The sequence below is a fragment of the Eptatretus burgeri genome, chromosome 11 (genome assembly GCF_056783735.1).
Source record: "Eptatretus burgeri isolate ZD-2024b chromosome 11, Ebu_testis_v1, whole genome shotgun sequence".
NCBI lineage: Eukaryota > Metazoa > Chordata > Myxini > Myxiniformes > Myxinidae > Eptatretus > Eptatretus burgeri.
In genome coordinates this window covers 80326303-80346189 of record NC_140971.1, presented here as the reverse complement: position 1 = coordinate 80346189, position 19887 = coordinate 80326303, and the positions used below count along the sequence as shown (strand labels likewise).

Below are 19887 nucleotides of genomic sequence, written 5' to 3'. Positions count from 1 at the left end.
TTTGAATATGCCACCTTGTTCTGGTTTTTTAGGGTGTTCGAGATCTACTGAAGATGATCCTTGACAAGATTCAGTGTGTTCCCACGACTGTGAGTGCGTCAGTTGTCCAGCAGCTCCAGACAGCGAGAGAGGTGAGTTTTCAGGTTCAGGTTGCACAAAGAAGCTTTGAGGAGGCATGGTCAATCTGTATTCATGGCAGTCGTGTCTCCAGGTCATTACCTACATACTTGACCGAAACGCTTGCCTACTGCCGGCCTACTTTGCCGTGAATGAGATCCGAAAGCTCTATCCAGAGGGAAAGCTGGGCCACTGGGTGAGAATACTTGTTTATCTTCTACTTTGGCTTTAGTTTTGTGCTGTTCAGACTCATTGATTTTTCTGCTGTAATATGTTTATATCAAGATCCAAGAAGCTTGTTACTCAGGCTACTCCACTGAAGCTGCTTATCTATGGAATTGGGAAATTTTATTCATTTACTTGTTTGTTTTGTTCATTGTTGAACAAAAAAAGATGTTTTTTCAGACTTACATGTGAAATCTTTTTGGTGGTATCACTATCTGTGATTCACTTAGAGTTTGGTGGTTGAAGTTTGGTCACCTCTCCCCTCTATCCCCCACCTCTTCCTCTACCTCTCCTCCCCCCTTTCTCTCCCTCTCTCTCCTCACTCTCTCTATTCCCCCCTCCTCTCTCCCTCCACCCCTTTCTCACCACCCATCCCTCTCTATTTCCCCCCACCTCTATCTTATTCCAGTGTCTTTTCCCTCCACTCTTTTCCCTTTCTAATCTTTCCCTCCCTGCTCTTTCCATTCCTTTTCTCAATTTAAATTTTGTCAATTTAGTCCCGCACCCTCCCCTCATGCATATATAATCATTCCATTGCACGTCATACAGTAGTCTAATTTGCTAATCATTACAGTTTGTGAAGTTTTTGACACTTCATCTATTTAAGGAAAGGATACTCTTGCTCTACTGTGTCTGTCTATTTCTGTTGAATGGCTCTTTGCAACTTTCTCCACACCCTATCAAGGTTGTCACATCAGCTCACCTGCTCACAGTAGAACCCCAAGGAAGCCCTCCAATTAGAATTCTTATAATGTTGCCTTTCTCCAACCTTCCTCCCCACCCCCCAACTCCACATTAAATAAACAACACCATTGCTGCAAGATTTGCTTCCTCACTTCCAAGACAGAGTTGTACAAACGTAGCATTTTACATGATCCTTACGATAATTCACGGACCGGTGTTTGTTTGTCACGCAACTCCCCCTATAGTTCTGGCCCAATTACATCCAGACTTGTTACATAGGATCAGCATGACCCCAATTGATGTATAGGGGTGTTTCTTTCTTTGCCGGTGGTTTTGGAAGGGTGGGGGCTGCACATTCTCTTTGTGAATGTGTATCGTGTAGCGCCGCCTCCAGGTGGGGGAGGGTATTACAAGTCACCATTTACAGCACAGTATTCCTGTGCCCATGTTTTCCAGTGCAGTGAGGTGTTTTTAATTACAAGCAGTAGGTATGTTTTTGCTTCATGCACATAACTTCATGGCTTATTTATTTTTTGCATATACAGAGCTGTCACTTGCCAATACACCGCCCAAATAAAGGTATGCATCAGAAGAAGAACGTGTTGCATGCTTGGAACAAGATCGCCCGTAAGGCGGGTACTCTGCTTGTATACACTGATGAGCCAAAACATTATGACCACCTGCCTAATATGCTGTTGGTCCTCCGTGTGCCACCAAAACAGCGCCAACCCGCCGAGGTATGGACTCTACAAGACCCCTGAAGGTGTCCTGTGGTATCTGGCATCAAAACATTAGCAGCAGATCCTTCAAGTCTTGTAAGTGGCGAGGTGGAGCCACCATGGATCGGACTTGTTGGTCCAGCACATCCCACAGATGCTCAATCGGATTGAGATCTGGAGAATTTTGAGGCCAGGGCAACACCGTGACACACTTCATCATGTTCCTCAAACCATTCCTGAACAATGTGTGCAGTGTGGCAGGGCGCATTATCCTGCTGAAAGAGACCACTGCCATCAGGGAATACCATTGCCATGAAGGGGTGTATCTGGTCTGCAACGATGTTTAGGTCGGTGACACGTGTCAAATTGACGTTCACATGAATGGCCGGACAGGGTTTCCCAGCAGAACATTGCCCAGAGCATCGCACTCCTTCCACCGGCTTGCCGTCTTCCTCCAGTGCATCCTGGTGCCATCACTTCCCCAGGTAAACTGCGCACACGTACATGGCCATCCACGTGATCTAAAAGAAAATGGGACTCATCGGACCAGGCGACCTTCTTCCACTGCTCCAAGGTCCAGTTCCGACGCTTGCGTGCCCATTGTAGGCGCTTTCGATGGTGGACAGGGGTCATCATGGGCACTCTGACTGGTCTGTGGCAACGCAGCCCCATACGCAGCAGGGTGCGATGCACTATGGATTGTGACACATTCCTCCCGTGACCACCATTAAAAATTTTTGTGACGCGTGCCACAGTAGACCTTCTGTCGGTTCAGACCAGATGGGATAGCCTTCGTTGCCCTCGCGCATCGATGAGCCTTGGGAGCCCAACACCCTGTCGCCGGTTTGTGGTTTGTCCCTCCTTGGACCACTGTCGGTAGGTACTCACCACTGCTGACTGGGAGCACCCCACAAGCCTTGCCGTTTCAGAGATGCTCTGACCCAGTCGCCTGGCCATAACAATTTGGGCCTTGTCAAAGTCGCTCAGGTCTTCACTCCTGCCCATTTCTCCTGCATCCAACACATCAACCTCAAGAACTGACTGTTCACTTGCTGCCTAATATATCCCACCCCTTGACAGGTGCCATTGTAACAAGATAATCAATGTTATTCACTTCACCTCTCAGTGGTCATAATGTTTTGGCTCATCAGTGTATATACAGCAGTTGCAAAGCTACATTCACACAAAGAAAGCTAATTATGCAAGCAATGCAACTAAAGATGGGCGAAAGTGTCGTAAGGCATTCCAGCATATGGCGTGAGGAACAAAAGCTGTATGGTGTTTAAATGTGACAGGGTTTGAGGTGGAGGAGAAACAAAAGTGGGAGCGAAGTTCAGAGGAGGGAGATATAGTGCAAGTTTAAAGTTCCTGTGAGTTGCAGGGCTTCATAGCAAAGTCACTATGTTTTCACTATGAAACAACTCAACTCACAGGACCGTCTGAGTATGTTGTTTAAAACAGTTTTTTTTCACTTAATGCTGGCATTCAAAATTCAGTTTCATCACTTTGAAATCTTGCTTATATAAATTCTATGGATGTGGGACCAGTACATGAGCGACCACCTTTTGGTGTTCTCAATTTCGTTTTGCCGTTGCAGCTTTTGGGAAGCATGCTCTCGGACTATGTAGACAGCTTCAGGCCTACCGCTCGCATCAACTCTATTTGCGGTAAGTCTGTTGAAAGCATATCAGTGGTCTTTAAAGATGTCACAGAAGTATGCTCTTTCTTCATCCTCCATCCACACACTTAAAACTCCTGTCCACAGTGACATTCCCAATATCATATCTAGTCGCACGGCGTAGCTTGCTTTGAGCAACGCCCAACAAGCTTCACAAAAACCTGAACACCTCCAGTCTTGATGGAATTTAGCCACTTGGATGAGGTTATTATCGCATTACGATGTGCAAAATCTCAACGTCTTCGGTCAAATGTTTTATCAGAGGGCATTGAACCTTTGAATATGTAATATGAATCTGTTTTATCAGGAATTTTCATTTTGACTTGACTCTTAATGATGAGTGCTGTTTTCTCATTGACCTCAACCAGCATACTGGAGTTCACTGCAAAATCTTGATCAACTGAAAACAATAATAAATGTTTTCAAAAGTGTGATCATTGCAATAGAATTAGCCTGTTTGTTTTCACACTTGATGCAGGCCGCTGCAGCTTGCTTCCCGTGGTCAACAATTCAGGAGCAATTTGCAACTCATGGAAACTGGACCCAGCCACCTTGCGATTCCCGTTAAAAGGACTTCTGCCCTATGACAAGGTAGTTCTTGCATATACAAAACTGAAACGAAAATGCTTCAATATGACAAGGAAAAATTCTTGGAAAGAATAAAGATGTACAAACTCACGTACATACTGTATCGATTTTGGTAAAGCAATAAGATTGCGATAAACTGGTAAAACTTGGTTTGTTTTTATTTCCTGCCATAAGGGTTTTATTGTGTTATGGAATGTTTTTAAATACATGTACTGAGGCTCATGGAAGAGCAAAATGTTGATCTTCTCGAGGTATGTTCTCATGGAAGGTTTAGATTAGTACATTAAAACTTCAGAGGAGTTGATTCACAGTGATATGGATTTTGAGTATGGAGACAATCTCTGTAAGCAAGGCAAAAACATTTTTTTCCAGTGTAACTCGCTATCCGAGGCCACTGTCTGTGAGAATCCTAGGCTGCAGCAGTAATCACGTGGTCCAGCACTTTGCCTTCTTATGGTGCCAACAAGTTCACTGCCTGTCACCTTGCCCATATTAAATAATTTCACGTGGACGTGAAAACTTTACCAAAGATGAAAATTCTTTGGAATTAATTTGGACCAGTTACGATCTGTGTTAACACATCTTAACATGAGGGTGTGCCAGATTTCTAATATGTATTACCTCGTGCACGCCAAGCGAAAAGCGGGGTTAAGAAATTTGTTCACTTCTGTCTGTCTGTATCACTTCGTCTGTTCGTGGGTCTACAAGCATTAGTTTATTGACTGGAACTGATCGGGACGGTTATGAGGTGTGTGTTGGTCCCCATGGGTCAGGAACTATGAACCAGAATGGCACTAAGTTCCTTGACTTTGCAAGAAGTCATGGACTTAGGGTGGCTGGTTCATGGTTTCAGCGCCCACAAGCTCATCGCTGGACTTGGTATTCCAACGCTGGCGATGTGGCAAAGGAGATTGACCATGTCCTCATTGACGGTCGTTGGAGGATGATCCAGAACTGCAGGGTCTACCGGAGTGCTCAGTTCCTCAATACTGACCACAGGCTTGTTGTAGCAACTCTAAAGCTGCACCTTAAATCCTGGAGAATGGTACCATCCCAGCCGAGGCTGGATGTTGCCAAGCTCAGGGATGAGAGAGTAGCTGAGGAGTTTGCGAACAGGCTGAGTGGACACTTGGGGGGTCTGGGTGCTTTGGGGGGTCCTGAAGAGTTGTGGAGCGCCTTCAAGACCACCGTCCTTTATGTTGCCGGTGGATGCCTTGGAGCTCACCGCAGGGCAAAGAAGAATTTTGTCTCTCAAGGGACACTGGATACCATTGACCAGAGTCGCAGGGCCAGGCTGAATGGCAGAGCTGAGCTGTTCAGGGAGCTGAGGCGTAAAACTGTACGTGCACTGAGGGTGGACAAGGAGTCATATGTGCGAGGAATCTGTGAGGGGGTAGAGCATCACCTGTGGACAGGTGATTCTCGTCCCGCTTACAGGGGAATTCGCGCATTACGTTCATCCAAGCCCATCCCTCGGAGCACTACAGTTCGAGCAGAGAGTGGTAGGCTCTTGACAGAGGAGTCTGAAGTGAAGGCCCGCTGGGCCGGTTACTTTGAGCGGTTGTACCAGGCTGATCCCCAAACTGTCGAGTTGGACGTCAAGGGTGTTACAATCCCTGTTGCTGACCCTCGAATCAACTGTGGTCCACCTACGCTTGTGGAAACACGGGCTGCGGTGAACCAGTTGAAACGGGGCAAAGCTCCAGGGATCTGTGGCATCCATGCCGAACTTCTCAAGGCTGGTGGAAATGCTGCACTCGTGTCGTTGCATGCAGTTTTGTGCTCTGCCTGGAACACAGGCATCATCCCAACTAACTGGTAGAGGGGCCTTGTTGTCCCTCTCTGGAAAGGGAAGGGTGATCGCCAAGACTGCAACAACTACCGAGGGGTGACGCTGCTCTCAGTGCCGGGCAAGGTCTTTGCTCGGATAATTCTCGATAGGGTTCGCCACCATCTGCTTGAGCACCAGCGTCCAGAGCAGTCAGGCTTTACACCAAAGAGGTCAACGATTGACCGTATCCTTGCACTTCGTGTCCTCACCGAACGCAGGCGAGAGTTTCGGCAGGGGCTGCTTGCAGCCTATGTTGATCTCTGTAAAGCGTTCGATTCAGTGAATCGGGATGTCCTCTGGAGGATTCTTGGTCTTCTTGGGGTGCCACCAAAACTGATCGATCTGATGTCTGAACTCTACTCTGGTACTGAGAGTGCTGTGAAGTGTGGTGGAACCATCTCTGACTTATTTCCAGTTGTTACTGGAGTTCGTCAGGGATGTGTACTTGCCCCCACACTTTTCAGCACTTGTATGGATTGGATTCTAGGGTGGATGTCGGAGAGATCAAGTTGCGGTGCGTCATTTGGGAATGTCAAGATCTCGGACCTTGACTTTGCAGATGATGCAGTCATCTTTGCGGAGACTTTAGACATCCTCTTGGGGGCCCTCGAGGTGCTGAATGAGGAGTCAGAGCCGTTGGGATTACGGGTTTCTTGGGTAAAAACTAAGATTCAGGCTTTCGGTGACATCTTGGATGCTGCTGTCCTGTCTGTGTCTGTTTGTGGTGAGGATGTTGAGGTCGTGGAGAGATTCACTTACCTTGGCAGTGATATTCATGTCTCTGCTGGCTGCGAGTCAGAGGTCAATAGACGTCTTGGTCGGACCTGGGGAGTCATGGATTCACTGGATCATGGGGTGTGGCGCTGCCGGTACCTGTGCGGGAGGACGAAAGTCCGAGTCTTCAGGTCCTTGGTACTTCCAGTCTTGCTCTATGGGTGCGAGACTTGGACTCTGACCAAGGATCTGAGACGGAGACTTAATTCCTTTGGTACCAGGTCTCTTCGGAGAATCCTTGGCTATCGCTGGTCGGATTTTGTGTCCAACGAGCGGTTGCTGAGAGAGACTCGGATGAGATTTGTTACCTGCATAGTCAGTTGCGGCTGTATGGACATGTGGCTCGTTTTCCTGACTCTGATCCTGCTCACCAGATTCTCTCAGCGAAGGAGTCTCATGAGTGGAGGAGGCCAGTGGGTCGACCACGTGCCTCATGGTTGCAACAGGTTGACCATCATCTCAAGGAGATGGGGATGGGCCTGGCATCTGCCTGGGGGATGGCCAGATGGAGGCCCCTGGAGTACCGGCGGAAAGTGGACGCAGCGACGTGCTGTTCTGGCACATGCTCCCATACCTGACCTGACCTGACCTGTCTGTCTGTATCACTTCGTCTGTTCGTGGGTCTACAAGCATTAGTTTATTGTCAATGAACAACTTAATCTCAATTTAATGTTTTATTTTGAATACGAGTCGGAACAGGAATCGGAAAACGAACCTGTAGTTTAGCCGAACTTTGGCTCAGAATTCGTCCTGATTGCACATGCGCAGAGAGGAGTGAGATAATATATTTACTCTGTCTGCCTGCCCGGCAGTCAAACGAGTTAGGAAATCATTTCAAACTTGAAACGTACTGTTATGGAACCCGGGTTCAGGGTTCGCCATGAGAGAGAACCTCTCGGGCTCTTTCCAACCTCCGGCCCTGCAGGCCGCTGCACTGCGGATAAGTCCGCAACCCGACAGGTTGTGAAGCAACTATGAACATCGATTAGAAAAGCCAAGCCTGGCAGTGCCCATCATCTTATTAAACATTTACATGTCTGTTGGTTTGGCCTAACAATTAAGGTTCTTACCCTCAGTGCGCACACATCTATTTATTTGTACGGCTGAGCAGAACTGTGAGTACGCACTGACGAATCACGGAGCCGAACAATCAGGCAGAACTTCCTGTCTTTCTCATGGTAAACTATGTTCGATGAATATGAGAAAGTCAAAGCAAGCAAGTTGGGAAAGATATGTGTTGGCTTATTTATGTAGGAGGAACATGGGGTGGGGGGGAGCAGTGGTCAAAGTTTCTCATGTTTAGAACATGATCTGCAACGATGTCCGAGTTAAGATTCATTACTGTCCCTGAGAATTTCTTATGTCCGCGCAGGACCTCTTTGAGCCACAGACTACTCTGCTGAGATACGTCCTCGAGCAGCCATACTCCCGGGACATGGTCTGCAACATGCTGGGTCTCAACAAACAGGTATGGGTCTTGTACGTTGTATTGGATTGGTTTTTATAATGCAAATGTATTATTCACCTCTTGGTACGTCCTTCTTCTCAATTGCGTGATGGATTATTTTCCTGGCTTTCTTCTTTTATTCATCACGCCTTCTTACCTTTGCTGTTTGAACTTAGGTGACATCAAAACTTTTGACGTCAAAGGTTGCTTCACTTTGAATTGGTTTTTAGTTGGGTTATGCTGCATCTATGCCCTGGTTCTAGTATGGTGTATCTCGTATGGTGTATGCCCCGGTTAGAATAGGTGTACCATCTCCCTCTGTCATAAGAGGCGACCAGGGTTGCGTCAAGAAGGGCATCCGGCGTAAGTCCTGTGCCAAATCATTATGCGGATCATAACGGATGATCCGCTGTGGCGACCCATAACGGGAGCATCCGAAAGAAGAAGATGCTGCATATGTTAACCTCCGCCATCTTCGAAGATGGATGGAGGTTACTGTTTTCACCCCTTTCTGTTTGTTTGTTTGTTTGTTTGTTTGTTTGTTTGTTTGTGAACAGTATTATGGAAAAACTCCTCGACGGATTTTGACGAAACTTGGTGGGGGGGGTTAGGTATGGTCCAAGGATCATGCAATTAAATTTTGGACTTGGTTCCCCCTCCCCCCAAAAAAAATTGTTAGAGAATTTTTTTTTTGCATGTCTACATGTTTTAAGTGATTTCCAACCCCCCCCCCCAAAAAATTGTTTCCCCCGCCCCCCAAAATAGAGAATTTTTTTTTTTGCATTTCTACATGTTTAAAGTGATTTCCAACCCCCCCAAAAAATTGTTACGCCCTCCCCCAAAAAAATTTAGAGAAAAAATTTTTTTTTTGCATTTCTACATGTTTTAAGTGATTTCCACCCCCCCAAAAAAAAAATTGTTCACCCCCCCCCCCCCAAAAGGAAATAATTTTTTTTTGCATTTCTACATGTTTTAAGTGATTTCCAACCCCCTCCCCCAAAACATTTAGAGAAAAAAAATGTTTTTTTTTGCATTTCGACATGTTTTAAGTGATTTCCAACCCCCCCCTCCCAAAAAAATAATTGTTAGAGAAAAAATTTTTTTTTTGCAACTTTCAACAAAATTTCGATTTCTTTTTTTTGCATTTATACATGTTTTAAGTGATTTCCAACCCCCCCCCCCCCAAAAAAAAATCTTGGAGAAAAGAACTATAACTGTCAGCACTGTTGACATCATATTTAATGAATAACATATAAGGTTCACTTGAGTGACCCAGCAGTATTGGCGGCGGAGGTTTTGCACTCTCCCGAGTGCTCCCCCTCTAGTTAACCTCTGCCATCGAAGATGGATGGAGGTTACTGTTTTCACCCCTGTCTGTTTGTTTGTTTGTTTGTGAACAGTATTACGGAAAAACTCCTGGACGGATTTCGACGAAACTTGGTGGGGGGATTAGGTGTGGTCCAAAGATCATGCCATTACATTTTCGACTTGGTACAAAGTCCAATATGGCCGCTATGGCGGCTATTTTTAAAAAATATTAGAATTTTTGTTTTTGCATTTCTACATGTTTTCAGTGATTTCCAACCAAAAAAAAAAATTTGTGAGAGAAAAAAACCCAGAAATTTTGCAACTTTTTTTCAAAAAAATTTCGATTTTATTTATAAAATATTTGAATTTTTTTTGCATTTCTACATGTTTTAAGTGATTTCCAACCCCCCCCCAAAAAAAATTTGTTAGAGGAGGAGGAGCTTGTACATTCTAAGCATTCAACCCAGAAATTTTGCAACTTTTTTTTCAAAAAAATTTCGATTTTTTTTTTTTTTTGGCATTTCTACATGCACGTCGATCTCGTTTAGTTTATTCAATCGTAGTTCAGTAGAGTCTGATCCGTTTTGACCTACAATGAATAGGATATCAGGTTCACTTAAGTGACCCAGCAGTATTGGCGGTGGAGGTTTTGCACTCTACCGAGTGCTCCCCCTCTAGTTTTGCAAAGTTTTTGTCTCAAAAAGTCTCTTAAATGTCCACACCAATCATGGAGTCCTATCGCTATGCCTTGTTACAAACACAGTCATAAATTGAAGTAGTTTTAATATTCTTAGAACCAAACAAATTTGCTTTGATCTCCGTCTCTGTCACGGTACGTCTGTCACAGCAAAAGCAGCGGTGCCCCGTCCTGGAAGATCAGCTGGTGGATCTTGTTGTGGTAGCGATGGAACGTTCCGAGAACGAGGAGGACAAGTTTGATGATGGTGGTGCGAGTCAGCTACTTTGGCAGCACCTATCCAGTCAACTGATCTTTTTCGTGCTTTTCCAGTTTGCTAGTTTTCCCCACATGGTGCTGTCACTCCATCAAAAGGTGAACCTTCATATCTGTTGGGCATTTAGATATCGTTTCAAAAATACGAGGGCGCTTTGAAAGTGACCTGGACTTTTGTTTTCACTCATAACTAAGCGTCTGTGTTTAATGACTAAAACAATGTTTGCGTCACTTTAATAGTTATTCTCTCGCTTTGAACACACTCTTGCGCCATTTGAGTACCAGCTTTTGTATACCTTGAGTGTAGAACTTTCGATACGTACAGAGTCAGTGTCTTCCACCATCGTTGATTTCAGCAGATGTATTAAAACAGCAAACACCTGATTTATGGGAACTGGCTCTCAACACCGGAAAGAATTCCCTCAAAAATACTCTGCTCTGCCATTTGGTCAAGTGGTTGGAGATTTTCTGTTCGATTTTTCTGAATCAGCTGTACATTAAAATTATTTATGAGAAGTTCATAAAATCCCTTTCCATTGCAAAAGGTCATGTGCGTGCTTTACACTTTGCAGGATTATATGCTGGAAAATATTTTTTCAGTGATGTTGGATACTAGCTTTGAAAGATGTGCTGTTCTCCTTGGCACCCTGTGTACATCATGACACCTTGGCATGTTTTTATTGAGTTTTAACACCGATTTGACTCGGTATTGTAGTCAAATTTACGGGGCCTGTACAAGTCCCAGTGCTGCTTTGTGAATGGCTGCTGTGTTGGCATGATGTCGTAATGTTCTCCTTCATTGTATTGCAGTTGGCAGGCAGGGGTCTCATCAAAGGCCGAGACCATCTCATGTGGGTCCTCCTGCAGTTCATCTCCGGGAGCATCCAGAAGAACGCCTTGGCGGACTTCCTACCTGTCATGAAGCTCTTCGACCTTCTCTACCCCGAGAAGGAAGTCAGTGTTTCAACCACATATTCACATTGAGCTCCCATCGTGTGCTGCCTTTTTGTCTGCTGGTTGCATCATTGGTTAGGGGCACAGTTATGCTACTGATGCAATGCCCCTATTACCAGTATACTGGTGCTCATTTCACTGACCTTGGAAGGATGACAGGCTGAGTCAACCCCCTGGTGTTAATTCAGTGGAAAACGGGGCTCAAACTCAAGACCCTAGGATCCGAAGCCACCACCCTCACCGCTAAGCCAACACCAGGCATACTCATTGAGCAAACTGATATTTAAAATCAGAAATTTCATTCTCGCTTTCCTGGTGCATATTTTGTTTTACTCCTGTCGTCTTCTCTCATGGAGGAGCTTGTACATGTCTTACATGCAGGACATTGACATTCGGAAACGATGACAAAATCAACGCAGAATATGGGATATTAACCTGCAATCCCGAAACGCTATGCCTGGTGTTGGCTTAATGATTAGGGTGGCGGGCTTTGGATCCTTGGGTCCTGAGTTCAAATCCTGCCCAGCTGTTGAATTAATACCAGGTAGGGTTAACTCTGCCTGTCATCCTTCCGAGGTTGGCAAAATGAGTGCCAGCATGCTGGTATACTGTGTCGGAGTGGCGACCTGTCCAGGATTGTGCCAAATAGCCAAGGAGACTGCTTAGGCAGCACCAATGCTCTGCACAGAGTATGGTCCCAATCTCCTCTTCCTCCTAAACACTCGGATCGGAATTCTAAACAGACTGATGTTGCTTCTTTTAATGGTCTTGTTGTGTTACACCTTCGGTAAGTTTTCTTCTTATTATTTTTTTAGTGTATCCCTGTGCCCGACATAAGCAAGCCGCAGTCGACACATGCGTTCGCCATGACCTGCATCTGGATACACCTCAACAAGAAGGCACAGAGCGATCATTCCAAGCTCCAAATCCCGATTCCACATTCACTCAAGCATCACCATGAGTAAGCAACATCTGCTTGCCCTCTCTTCTTTTGTTCTCCCTCTTTGATTGAACCAAATCCTGCTGTGTCCAACTTTGTCTTGTAAAACTGCATACGGACCACAGTGTAACTTATTGAGGAGGTGGTCACTTGGCCAAATGGGCAAGGGGCTTCTGCACAGATCATTCTAAGCATTGAGATCTGTTGTAACAACTGATTCCTCCTATTGGTTGAAAGGAGATGGATGTCATCCTTTAGTCGTGTAGTTGCAGAAATATATATTGTCTTGGGGAAACGTAGTTCATATTATCTAAGAACTTTGTCTGGATTATATAAATATAAGCTTTTATATATATATATATATATATATATATATATATATATATATATATATATATATATATATATATATATATATATATATATATATATATATATATATATATTTTTTTTTTTTTTAATGACCCTTCTTTCCTTTTTCTGAATGATTTGTTTTCCCAACTTCATAAGTTTAGGTTACAGTACTTTTAATTCCATTTAGCTTGCATTTTAATGCATCGGTTTCGCAAATTTTATTCTCCATTTCAGTTTGAATTCGTCCTCCATGTAGGTTATAATCTACTTGTGGATGTTGTTGATAAGCTCGAGCTGCGAAATGGGTTTGCCGTTTTTGCTGGCGAGACCCCGGAAACCCGCTCAGGCTTTCTTTTCACCCCACTCACGCGAAGTGAAAAGCAGGGGTAAGCAGTTGGTTCACTTCTGTCTCTGTCTGTCTACAAACGTCAGTTTATGATCGAAGAACAACTTGGTTTCAATTGAATATTACATTTTGCACACGAATCGGAAAATGAACCTGCAGTTTAACAGTACTTTGACTCTGAATGCATCCTGATCGCACATGCGCAGAGAGGAGTTAGATCATTTTTTTCACTCTGTCTGCTTGTCTGGTAGTCAAACAAAATTGAAAAACATTCCAAGCAGGAAACTTACTGTTTTTAAATGACGTCATGAAGGACACAAACAACAGGCCCGAATAACTAATGTAATGTGTTAAATAAGGTGGTGTAAAAGACGCTGCATCAACGGTGAACTTCCAAACTTTTTCTTTTTTTCTAAAACCTTTAAATTCTTTATTTAATTTCAATTTAATTATAGACACAAATCCCCTTCTTAGCACTTTCAAAACCCTTCCATTTAGCTATACTTGGACAAAATATTGTTACGTTTGAGGGGGGGGTATGCATTCAAAGGGTAATTAGGATGTTTAATTAGGTATGCCATGCTGTTCGAGTGTACCAGGATCTCGATGTAATAAGTAGCAATTCAGTGGTGATAAGTTGTCTAGTAAATGTCCATTTCTTCAAGGGGGAAATGATAATTGTCACGTAATTAGATAGGGATACGGGATAGGGTAAGTGTGTCTGCGTAAACCCCTTTTAGTATTCTCTGGAGGCTTGCCATGACGTCACAGGACAGTGCTGCGGATGGCTCCGCCCCGTGATCACGATTGACGGAAGGCGAAGGCGCAGGGCCAATAAAACGGCTCGATTGGAAGTGACGAGGACGGGAGGATAAAAAGGCTCTGTTCGGGGAAAAGGTGAAGAGGAAGAAGATCGGGACAGAAAAACGGTTCTGGTGGAGGCTGTTGTGCTGGGAGCGTTGCGTGTTGTTGGGCTGTTTTCGATCCTGGTTTCATCGTGTCTTGTAGCCTTGCTGAGCCTCGTGCCTCACCTCGGTTGGCTCTGGGGTTCTGCTGGCTCGGAGTACGGGATCGAACGGCGGGCGGACCTGCCTCCCTCTCCTGCTCGCAACTTGGCGCCAGAACTGGTTCCCTGGCGGCTGTGAGCGGACTTGGGCCAGGACCAGGAGGTCGACAGCACCACGGTGTCTCCTGCCCCTGACGAGCGCAACGCCAGCTCGTCCAAAGCCAATCCAGGGACTGTTGCGTCCACACCACGGGCCAGCCTGACCACCAGGACCAGCTACGTTGTGTGTGTGTGTGTGTGTGTGTGTGTGTGTGTGTGTGTGTGTGTGTGTGTGTGTGTGTGTGTGTGTGTGTGTGTGTGTGTGTGTGTGTGTGTGTGTGTGTGTGTGTGTGTGTGTACCTGGCGCCTTAGAGGGTTTGAGATTTGTATATTCATTGGAATTGTCTGCGTTTCCCCACGCCTGAACCCACACCACCATCCCGTCGAATCGCTCCGGATCCCTCTTCTTGCCGAGTCTTGTTATTTCTGGTTAGAGAAATAAACATTATCAATTCAGTGAAAAGCGACTCGTGCCACCTTCCTCGTCCCGTTTGCGGTAGAGCGATTAGAACCGCCATCTTTGGGTTATAAATAAATAAACCGCCTCCATCGTTTCGGCTCATTCTACGTTGGCGGGACTGTTCAAGTCCCGTGGACGTCACCATATTATTGCATTTTACATCATCTCGACCAATCAAATTTGCTGCTCGGAGACTGCGCCCATGTCCTTTTTTCTCAAGACCTCCTTCGTGCAAAGTTCTTCTTGGTACACCTGAGCTCCTGACCACATACAAAGCTTTTGTCCGCAGCTTGATGAAGTACAGCTCTTGCCTCTGGGCTGCTGCTCCCACCTCTCACTTTTCTCAGCTTCATGCTGTGGAATCGAAGGCATTTAGGATCATTGGTATCTCCCACGATGAGGCTGAGTCTTTGGATCTCTCTCTCTCTCTCACCGCAGGCAGATCGGTGGTGTTTCTGCCTTCTACCGCCTCCTCTCCGGCCTCGCCCCCCCCCTCCTCGCTCTGTCTGAGATATGTCCCCCCATATTTCCGCAGGGCGCACAAGGTCTGCCAGAAACCCTCTTCTGGTAAAAGTACCAAAATCAAGAATCACTGCTCACCTTTACTCTTGCATTCCTCTCTTTTTTCCTGCCTTTGGAGCAAACTCCCACACTCTCTTCAACCACACTCTTCCCTCCAGGTCTTCAAAACAGCTGTTCCCCACCACCTCTTATCTTCCCCCATCCAAGTCCTCAATCTTTTCTACCCTCGTTAATCCACCCCAAACCCACCTCCTTCAAATTCCCTGCTTTCCTTCCTGAAAGTCCCTGTCGTGTGAAGACCTGAAAGTCCCTGTGGTGTCCATCTTGTTTACCCCGTGTACCTCGCCCCATCCCTCTCTCTTCCACAGATCTCCTCATGTCTCTGTTACCCACTGTTTTTTCCCCCTTCTATCTCCCGCCCCTCTTGTCTTCTGCTCCCCTTGTCCCTTGTTGTACGTTCTGTGTGTTAGCTCTCACACGAGCCTCGACAGTGTATACAAAGAAAAAAGATGACGTAGGGAAAGGTGTTCTATGAACTCTCGTTAATTTTTTTCCTTGTTTTTCTCCTCTGTCTAAACTTGTCTGGACTGGCAGGATAGCCAAGATTTATGCACACTTGCTTTTGAGCTTTCTAGCCTGGGTTTGCGTCTCGACCCACTGTCACCCTGGCGTTTCGTTGGCAGGGAGATGCATCAATTTGTGAGCCGTCCATCGGGTGGACGTTAAGCTGGATGTACCACGTACAAGCATTAGTTGGTGGACGTTCAAGATCCCACTGTCTTTTGTGAAGAGTAGGCGAGCTATCACCGGCACCCTGAACAAGTTACAAATTCCTGTTCCAACCTACAGGAGGCAATGAATCAGCTACACAATTTCACCTTCCCATTCTCATCCTTTTTTTTAATAGCTCTTCTTTTGTTTTTACCCTTTTCCATGAACATTGTTTTTGTGATTTACTACCCTTGCTTTTATGATACTCCTTGATTGTGAAAGGTTTGGCTGTTTCTGTTTGATTAGCATCAACTCTCTTGCCTCACTATTGAGGATATTGGGTATTAAAGAGTGCTGTCTAAGATTGGGATTGATGTAAACCTTGACACATCCAAATGACCATTGCACCCTCTCTTTTGGGCATTGTAGTGCTGCCATGTGGACTTATTTCTTGCCCGCTCTCCCCCAGCTTCTTACAGCAGAGCCTGCGCAACAAAAACCTCACCATGATCGATTACAAAATCGCACTGCTCTGCAATGCCTTTTCCACAAATTCCGAGTACTTCCCTTTGCCTATGGGCGTCCTCGTCGAGACGATCTACGGTAACATAAAGTCAACTGTGACCCTGCCTGGCTCCAGCTCAATGGCATCTGGTTCCACCACACCACTGCCCATGAACCTCCTGGATTCGCTTACGGTTCATGCCAAAATGAGGTGTGCTGCCACTACAGGCTGCTTGCATTGTCTTTTATATTCAAAGAAAGCAGATTATTGATTTATTAGAAATCGGTTCAATCTTGTATTTCATAAAAGGAAAGGCAATGAGAAAATGCAGGCCTTGTATTTGAAGTTAACTTGTTTTCCAAGTAACTTCATTCACGTCCCTATCTTCTGTCAATTAGGCAACGTGGTATAAATAAATCGATAGGACAAGTTAAAAAGTACATGATTCGATGTTTGAAACCTTGTTTGCATATCTTTAACTGCAAGGTGTATCGAGTGATTAAAAACATGCAGCATTGGAACTTTACCTCTGCAGATCCAGTGTCGATTAGCATTGTCATTCAACATGTCCACAAACAAACAATCTTTGAAAGTTTTAAGTCAATAATTGTAACGGTTAAAAGGTGACTGAAGTTCCATTGAGTAACAATGAAAGCTCAGTTTCTACCATTTCATTTGCAGTTTAATCCACAGCATCGCGACACGCGTCATAAAGCTGGCACACGCCAAATCTTCTGTCGCCTTGGCGCCGGCCCTCGTAGAGACGTACAGTCGCTTGCTCGTCTACATGGAGATCGAGTCTCTGGGAATAAAGGGTTTTATCAGTGAGTGTTGCCAACCTACTTGTAACTTTATGTGAATTTTTTTTTGCGGAACGAACGCCTGATTAATTTAGGTTTATGCGTTACAGGCCAGCTCCTTCCTAACGTGTTCAAGTCGCATGCCTGGGGTATCCTGCACACCCTGCTCGAGATGTTCAGTTACCGTATGCACCACATCCAGCCCCACTACCGCGTGCAGCTTCTCAGCCACCTCCACTCACTTGCGGCCGTACCACAGACTAACCAAAACCAGCTTCACCTCTGGTGAGTCTCTCTTAGACTTCCTTCTCCTTTACGTGGATTAGTTGAGTTATTGGTTTCTTTTGTCATGTTCACGAATCCAACGAGAACGAAATATCCGATCATGACTGACAACTGCTTGTTGGGTTTTGGTGATTCATGTAGATGATGTTTTTGTTTTTTTTAAGTGTAGGTGGTAACTTATCTCTAAAATGCATCTTCAAGCTGACCATCACTTATTGTCCTTTTGGTTAGTTGTTTGCGAGCCTTTTCCCCAAAATATCTCTTGTTCACACACCTCGCAGTGTTGAAAGCACAGCCTTACGGCTGATTTCGGGCCTCGGTAGTTCTGAGGTGCAGCCACAGCTCTCACGCTTCTTAAACGACCCCAAGCAGCTGCTCTCCACCGGCTCAGAGGAACTTAACCGAGCCCTCATCCTGACCCTAGCACGGGCTACACACGTCACCGGTAAGCCAGTCCATCGGCTAGCTTAGAACCGACTAATTGCACCACGTTTTGTTGTTGTTGCCCGTTGAGAGGTTCCATCCTTCCATATGCTTTCCCTCAGAGAAACTCGTGCACGCCAACTTGGATGTGACCCCAGGCACCTGGTGCAAGGATATCTTGCAAACCATTATGACCCTGACACCCCACAACTGGGCTTCACACACACTCAGCTGCTTCCCTCTACCACTGCAGGTCATGATCATAAATGGTTGTTTGTTTGGGTGACAAAAAAAATTGCTTTGAATAATTAACGTCAACCCATCTGTGTAAACACCTGCCTCGCTCTGTATGCGGGTTTCCAGGCCTTCTTCAAGCAGAACTCTGTGGCCCAGGAGAACCGCGTAAACTTGAAGAAGAATGTGGAGGAAGAGTACCGTAAATGGAAGGCAATGACCAGCGAGGTGGACCTGCTGAACCACTTCACTGCAGCCAGTGCCCATCCTCTCTTCCTCTGCCTCTTATGGAAGATGCTTCTTGAGACGGATCACATCCGTCTGGCTACTTACAAGTGATGGTCCACCTGCAATTGCTTGGCTTGATTCTCCTTCAAGAGTTAAAAAAATAACTGAGAAAATGTTAGGAAATGCAGGAATGTTTGATCAGCACGATGGAGTTACGATATTTGTATGATCTGTGCCTCCCCCCACCCCCACTTTACACAGAGTGCTGGAAAGGATTGGTGCAAGGGCACTTTCTGCACATGTGCGCACTTTCGCAGACTTCCTCGTCTATGAGTTCTCCACGTCTGTGGGAGGGCAGCAGGTGAACAGGTGGATTGAAATCCTTAATGATATGGTGTGGAAGTACAACATCGTCACCCTCGACCGCCTCGTCCTGTGCCTGGTATGCTTTGGCTCTGGCATCGATTGGATTGCCTCTGTGACTTTGCATATTGGTCTTCCTGACATGAATATATGCAAGTATCAAAGGTCTTGGCCTTGACAAGAGCAACAATATTGGGACAAGTAAGCAAAGTTGAAATGAATCGTTTTGAGTACCACCATTAGGGTATACATTAAAAGTTGTTTGCTTGACCTTTGTGGTATATAATGCAAAAAATATTTGGACCTTGTGGTCCAAATTTGTGAGATTTTGGTGAAGATCCGTACCCGGATACGAGGATTGTTTGAATTTTCAAAAAGTGATTCTTCACCATTGAGAGAAGGGGCCAAAAACGATGATATTTCAAAAAGTTGTGGATGATTTGGGTGGGTGACTAGAACAAGCTGATTGGACTTTGGTTCAGGTCCAAATCCAGATCTGGCTTATCAGTGGGATACAAAACATGAAGTGTTCGGCCTGGTGGAGGTATGTACTTTGCTGAGTGCGCTCTTGTTACCCTCACCAAAGGAGAGGGAATTACATTTGGTTACGTTTGTCTGTTTGTCCACACACAATGTGCTAACGTAGGCTACGAATGCCACCTAGTGGTAGCCAGTAGTACACCTTCTCTTTTTTTTTTCAACCGAGCACCTCTATGAAGTATGTACAATTAGAATGCGGGTGCGTCTATAAAATCCATACCATAAAACCACACAAAACAATGCTGGGCGAGGGTATGCTATCTTTGATTGCTCGTTGTAGTTTACTGCTGTTTTTGTTTTTATTAGAACATCAGAACAAGAAAGGACTGTGAGGTGTTTGTGCTGACTGTTTGGGTGGGTGGGAGGAGTCAAACGCATAGGGCTCGGCCTACCCGAAAAGATCATAGTTAGGCACAGGCTTTAAACACATAAGATAGTCTGAAGTGGTGAATGAACAGGGAGGGATGAAACTGGATATAAACCCATAGACGGTCCCGCAAAACGCACTTTATCTTGCTTGGTGCGATCTTGATCTGTGGAGGCAGGCGCTGCGTTGCCACGAAGGCAATGAGGCCCAAGTGTGCTTCTTCATCATCCAGCTGCTGCTGCTGAAACCCAGTGACTTCCGGAACCGAGTCAACGACTTTGTGAAGGAGAACTCTCCTGAGCATTGGCTTCAGAATGATTGGCACACCAAGCACATGGCCTATCATAAGGTGGGTCTTCATCCTCCAGGCATAAACTTTTGCTTTTAAAACTTGGTTTATTGGCCAAGGCAATATTACCTGGAACCT

The 19887-nt window shown here is 45.4% G+C and overlaps 1 protein-coding gene across 2 annotated transcripts in view; it reads left to right on the top strand.

Annotated features, from left to right (window-relative positions):
• MED23 (mediator complex subunit 23) overlaps nucleotides 1-19887 on the top strand; it is a 64988-nt gene that overhangs the window by 37056 nt on the left and 8045 nt on the right. For both annotated transcript variants that reach the window (XM_085847155.1, XM_085847154.1), the window contains exons 6-21: nucleotides 33-131; nucleotides 212-313; nucleotides 3343-3412; nucleotides 3902-4014; nucleotides 7989-8084; nucleotides 10219-10422; nucleotides 11134-11277; nucleotides 12093-12238; nucleotides 16185-16430; nucleotides 16902-17044; nucleotides 17131-17305; nucleotides 17587-17750; nucleotides 17851-17981; nucleotides 18092-18297; nucleotides 18452-18632; nucleotides 19639-19809. In XM_085847155.1, the coding sequence (XP_085703281.1) occupies nucleotides 33-131; nucleotides 212-313; nucleotides 3343-3412; nucleotides 3902-4014; nucleotides 7989-8084; nucleotides 10219-10422; nucleotides 11134-11277; nucleotides 12093-12238; nucleotides 16185-16430; nucleotides 16902-17044; nucleotides 17131-17305; nucleotides 17587-17750; nucleotides 17851-17981; nucleotides 18092-18297; nucleotides 18452-18632; nucleotides 19639-19809 (2391 nt within the window). The remainder of the gene's footprint in view (nucleotides 1-32; nucleotides 132-211; nucleotides 314-3342; nucleotides 3413-3901; nucleotides 4015-7988; nucleotides 8085-10218; nucleotides 10423-11133; nucleotides 11278-12092; nucleotides 12239-16184; nucleotides 16431-16901; nucleotides 17045-17130; nucleotides 17306-17586; nucleotides 17751-17850; nucleotides 17982-18091; nucleotides 18298-18451; nucleotides 18633-19638; nucleotides 19810-19887) is intronic.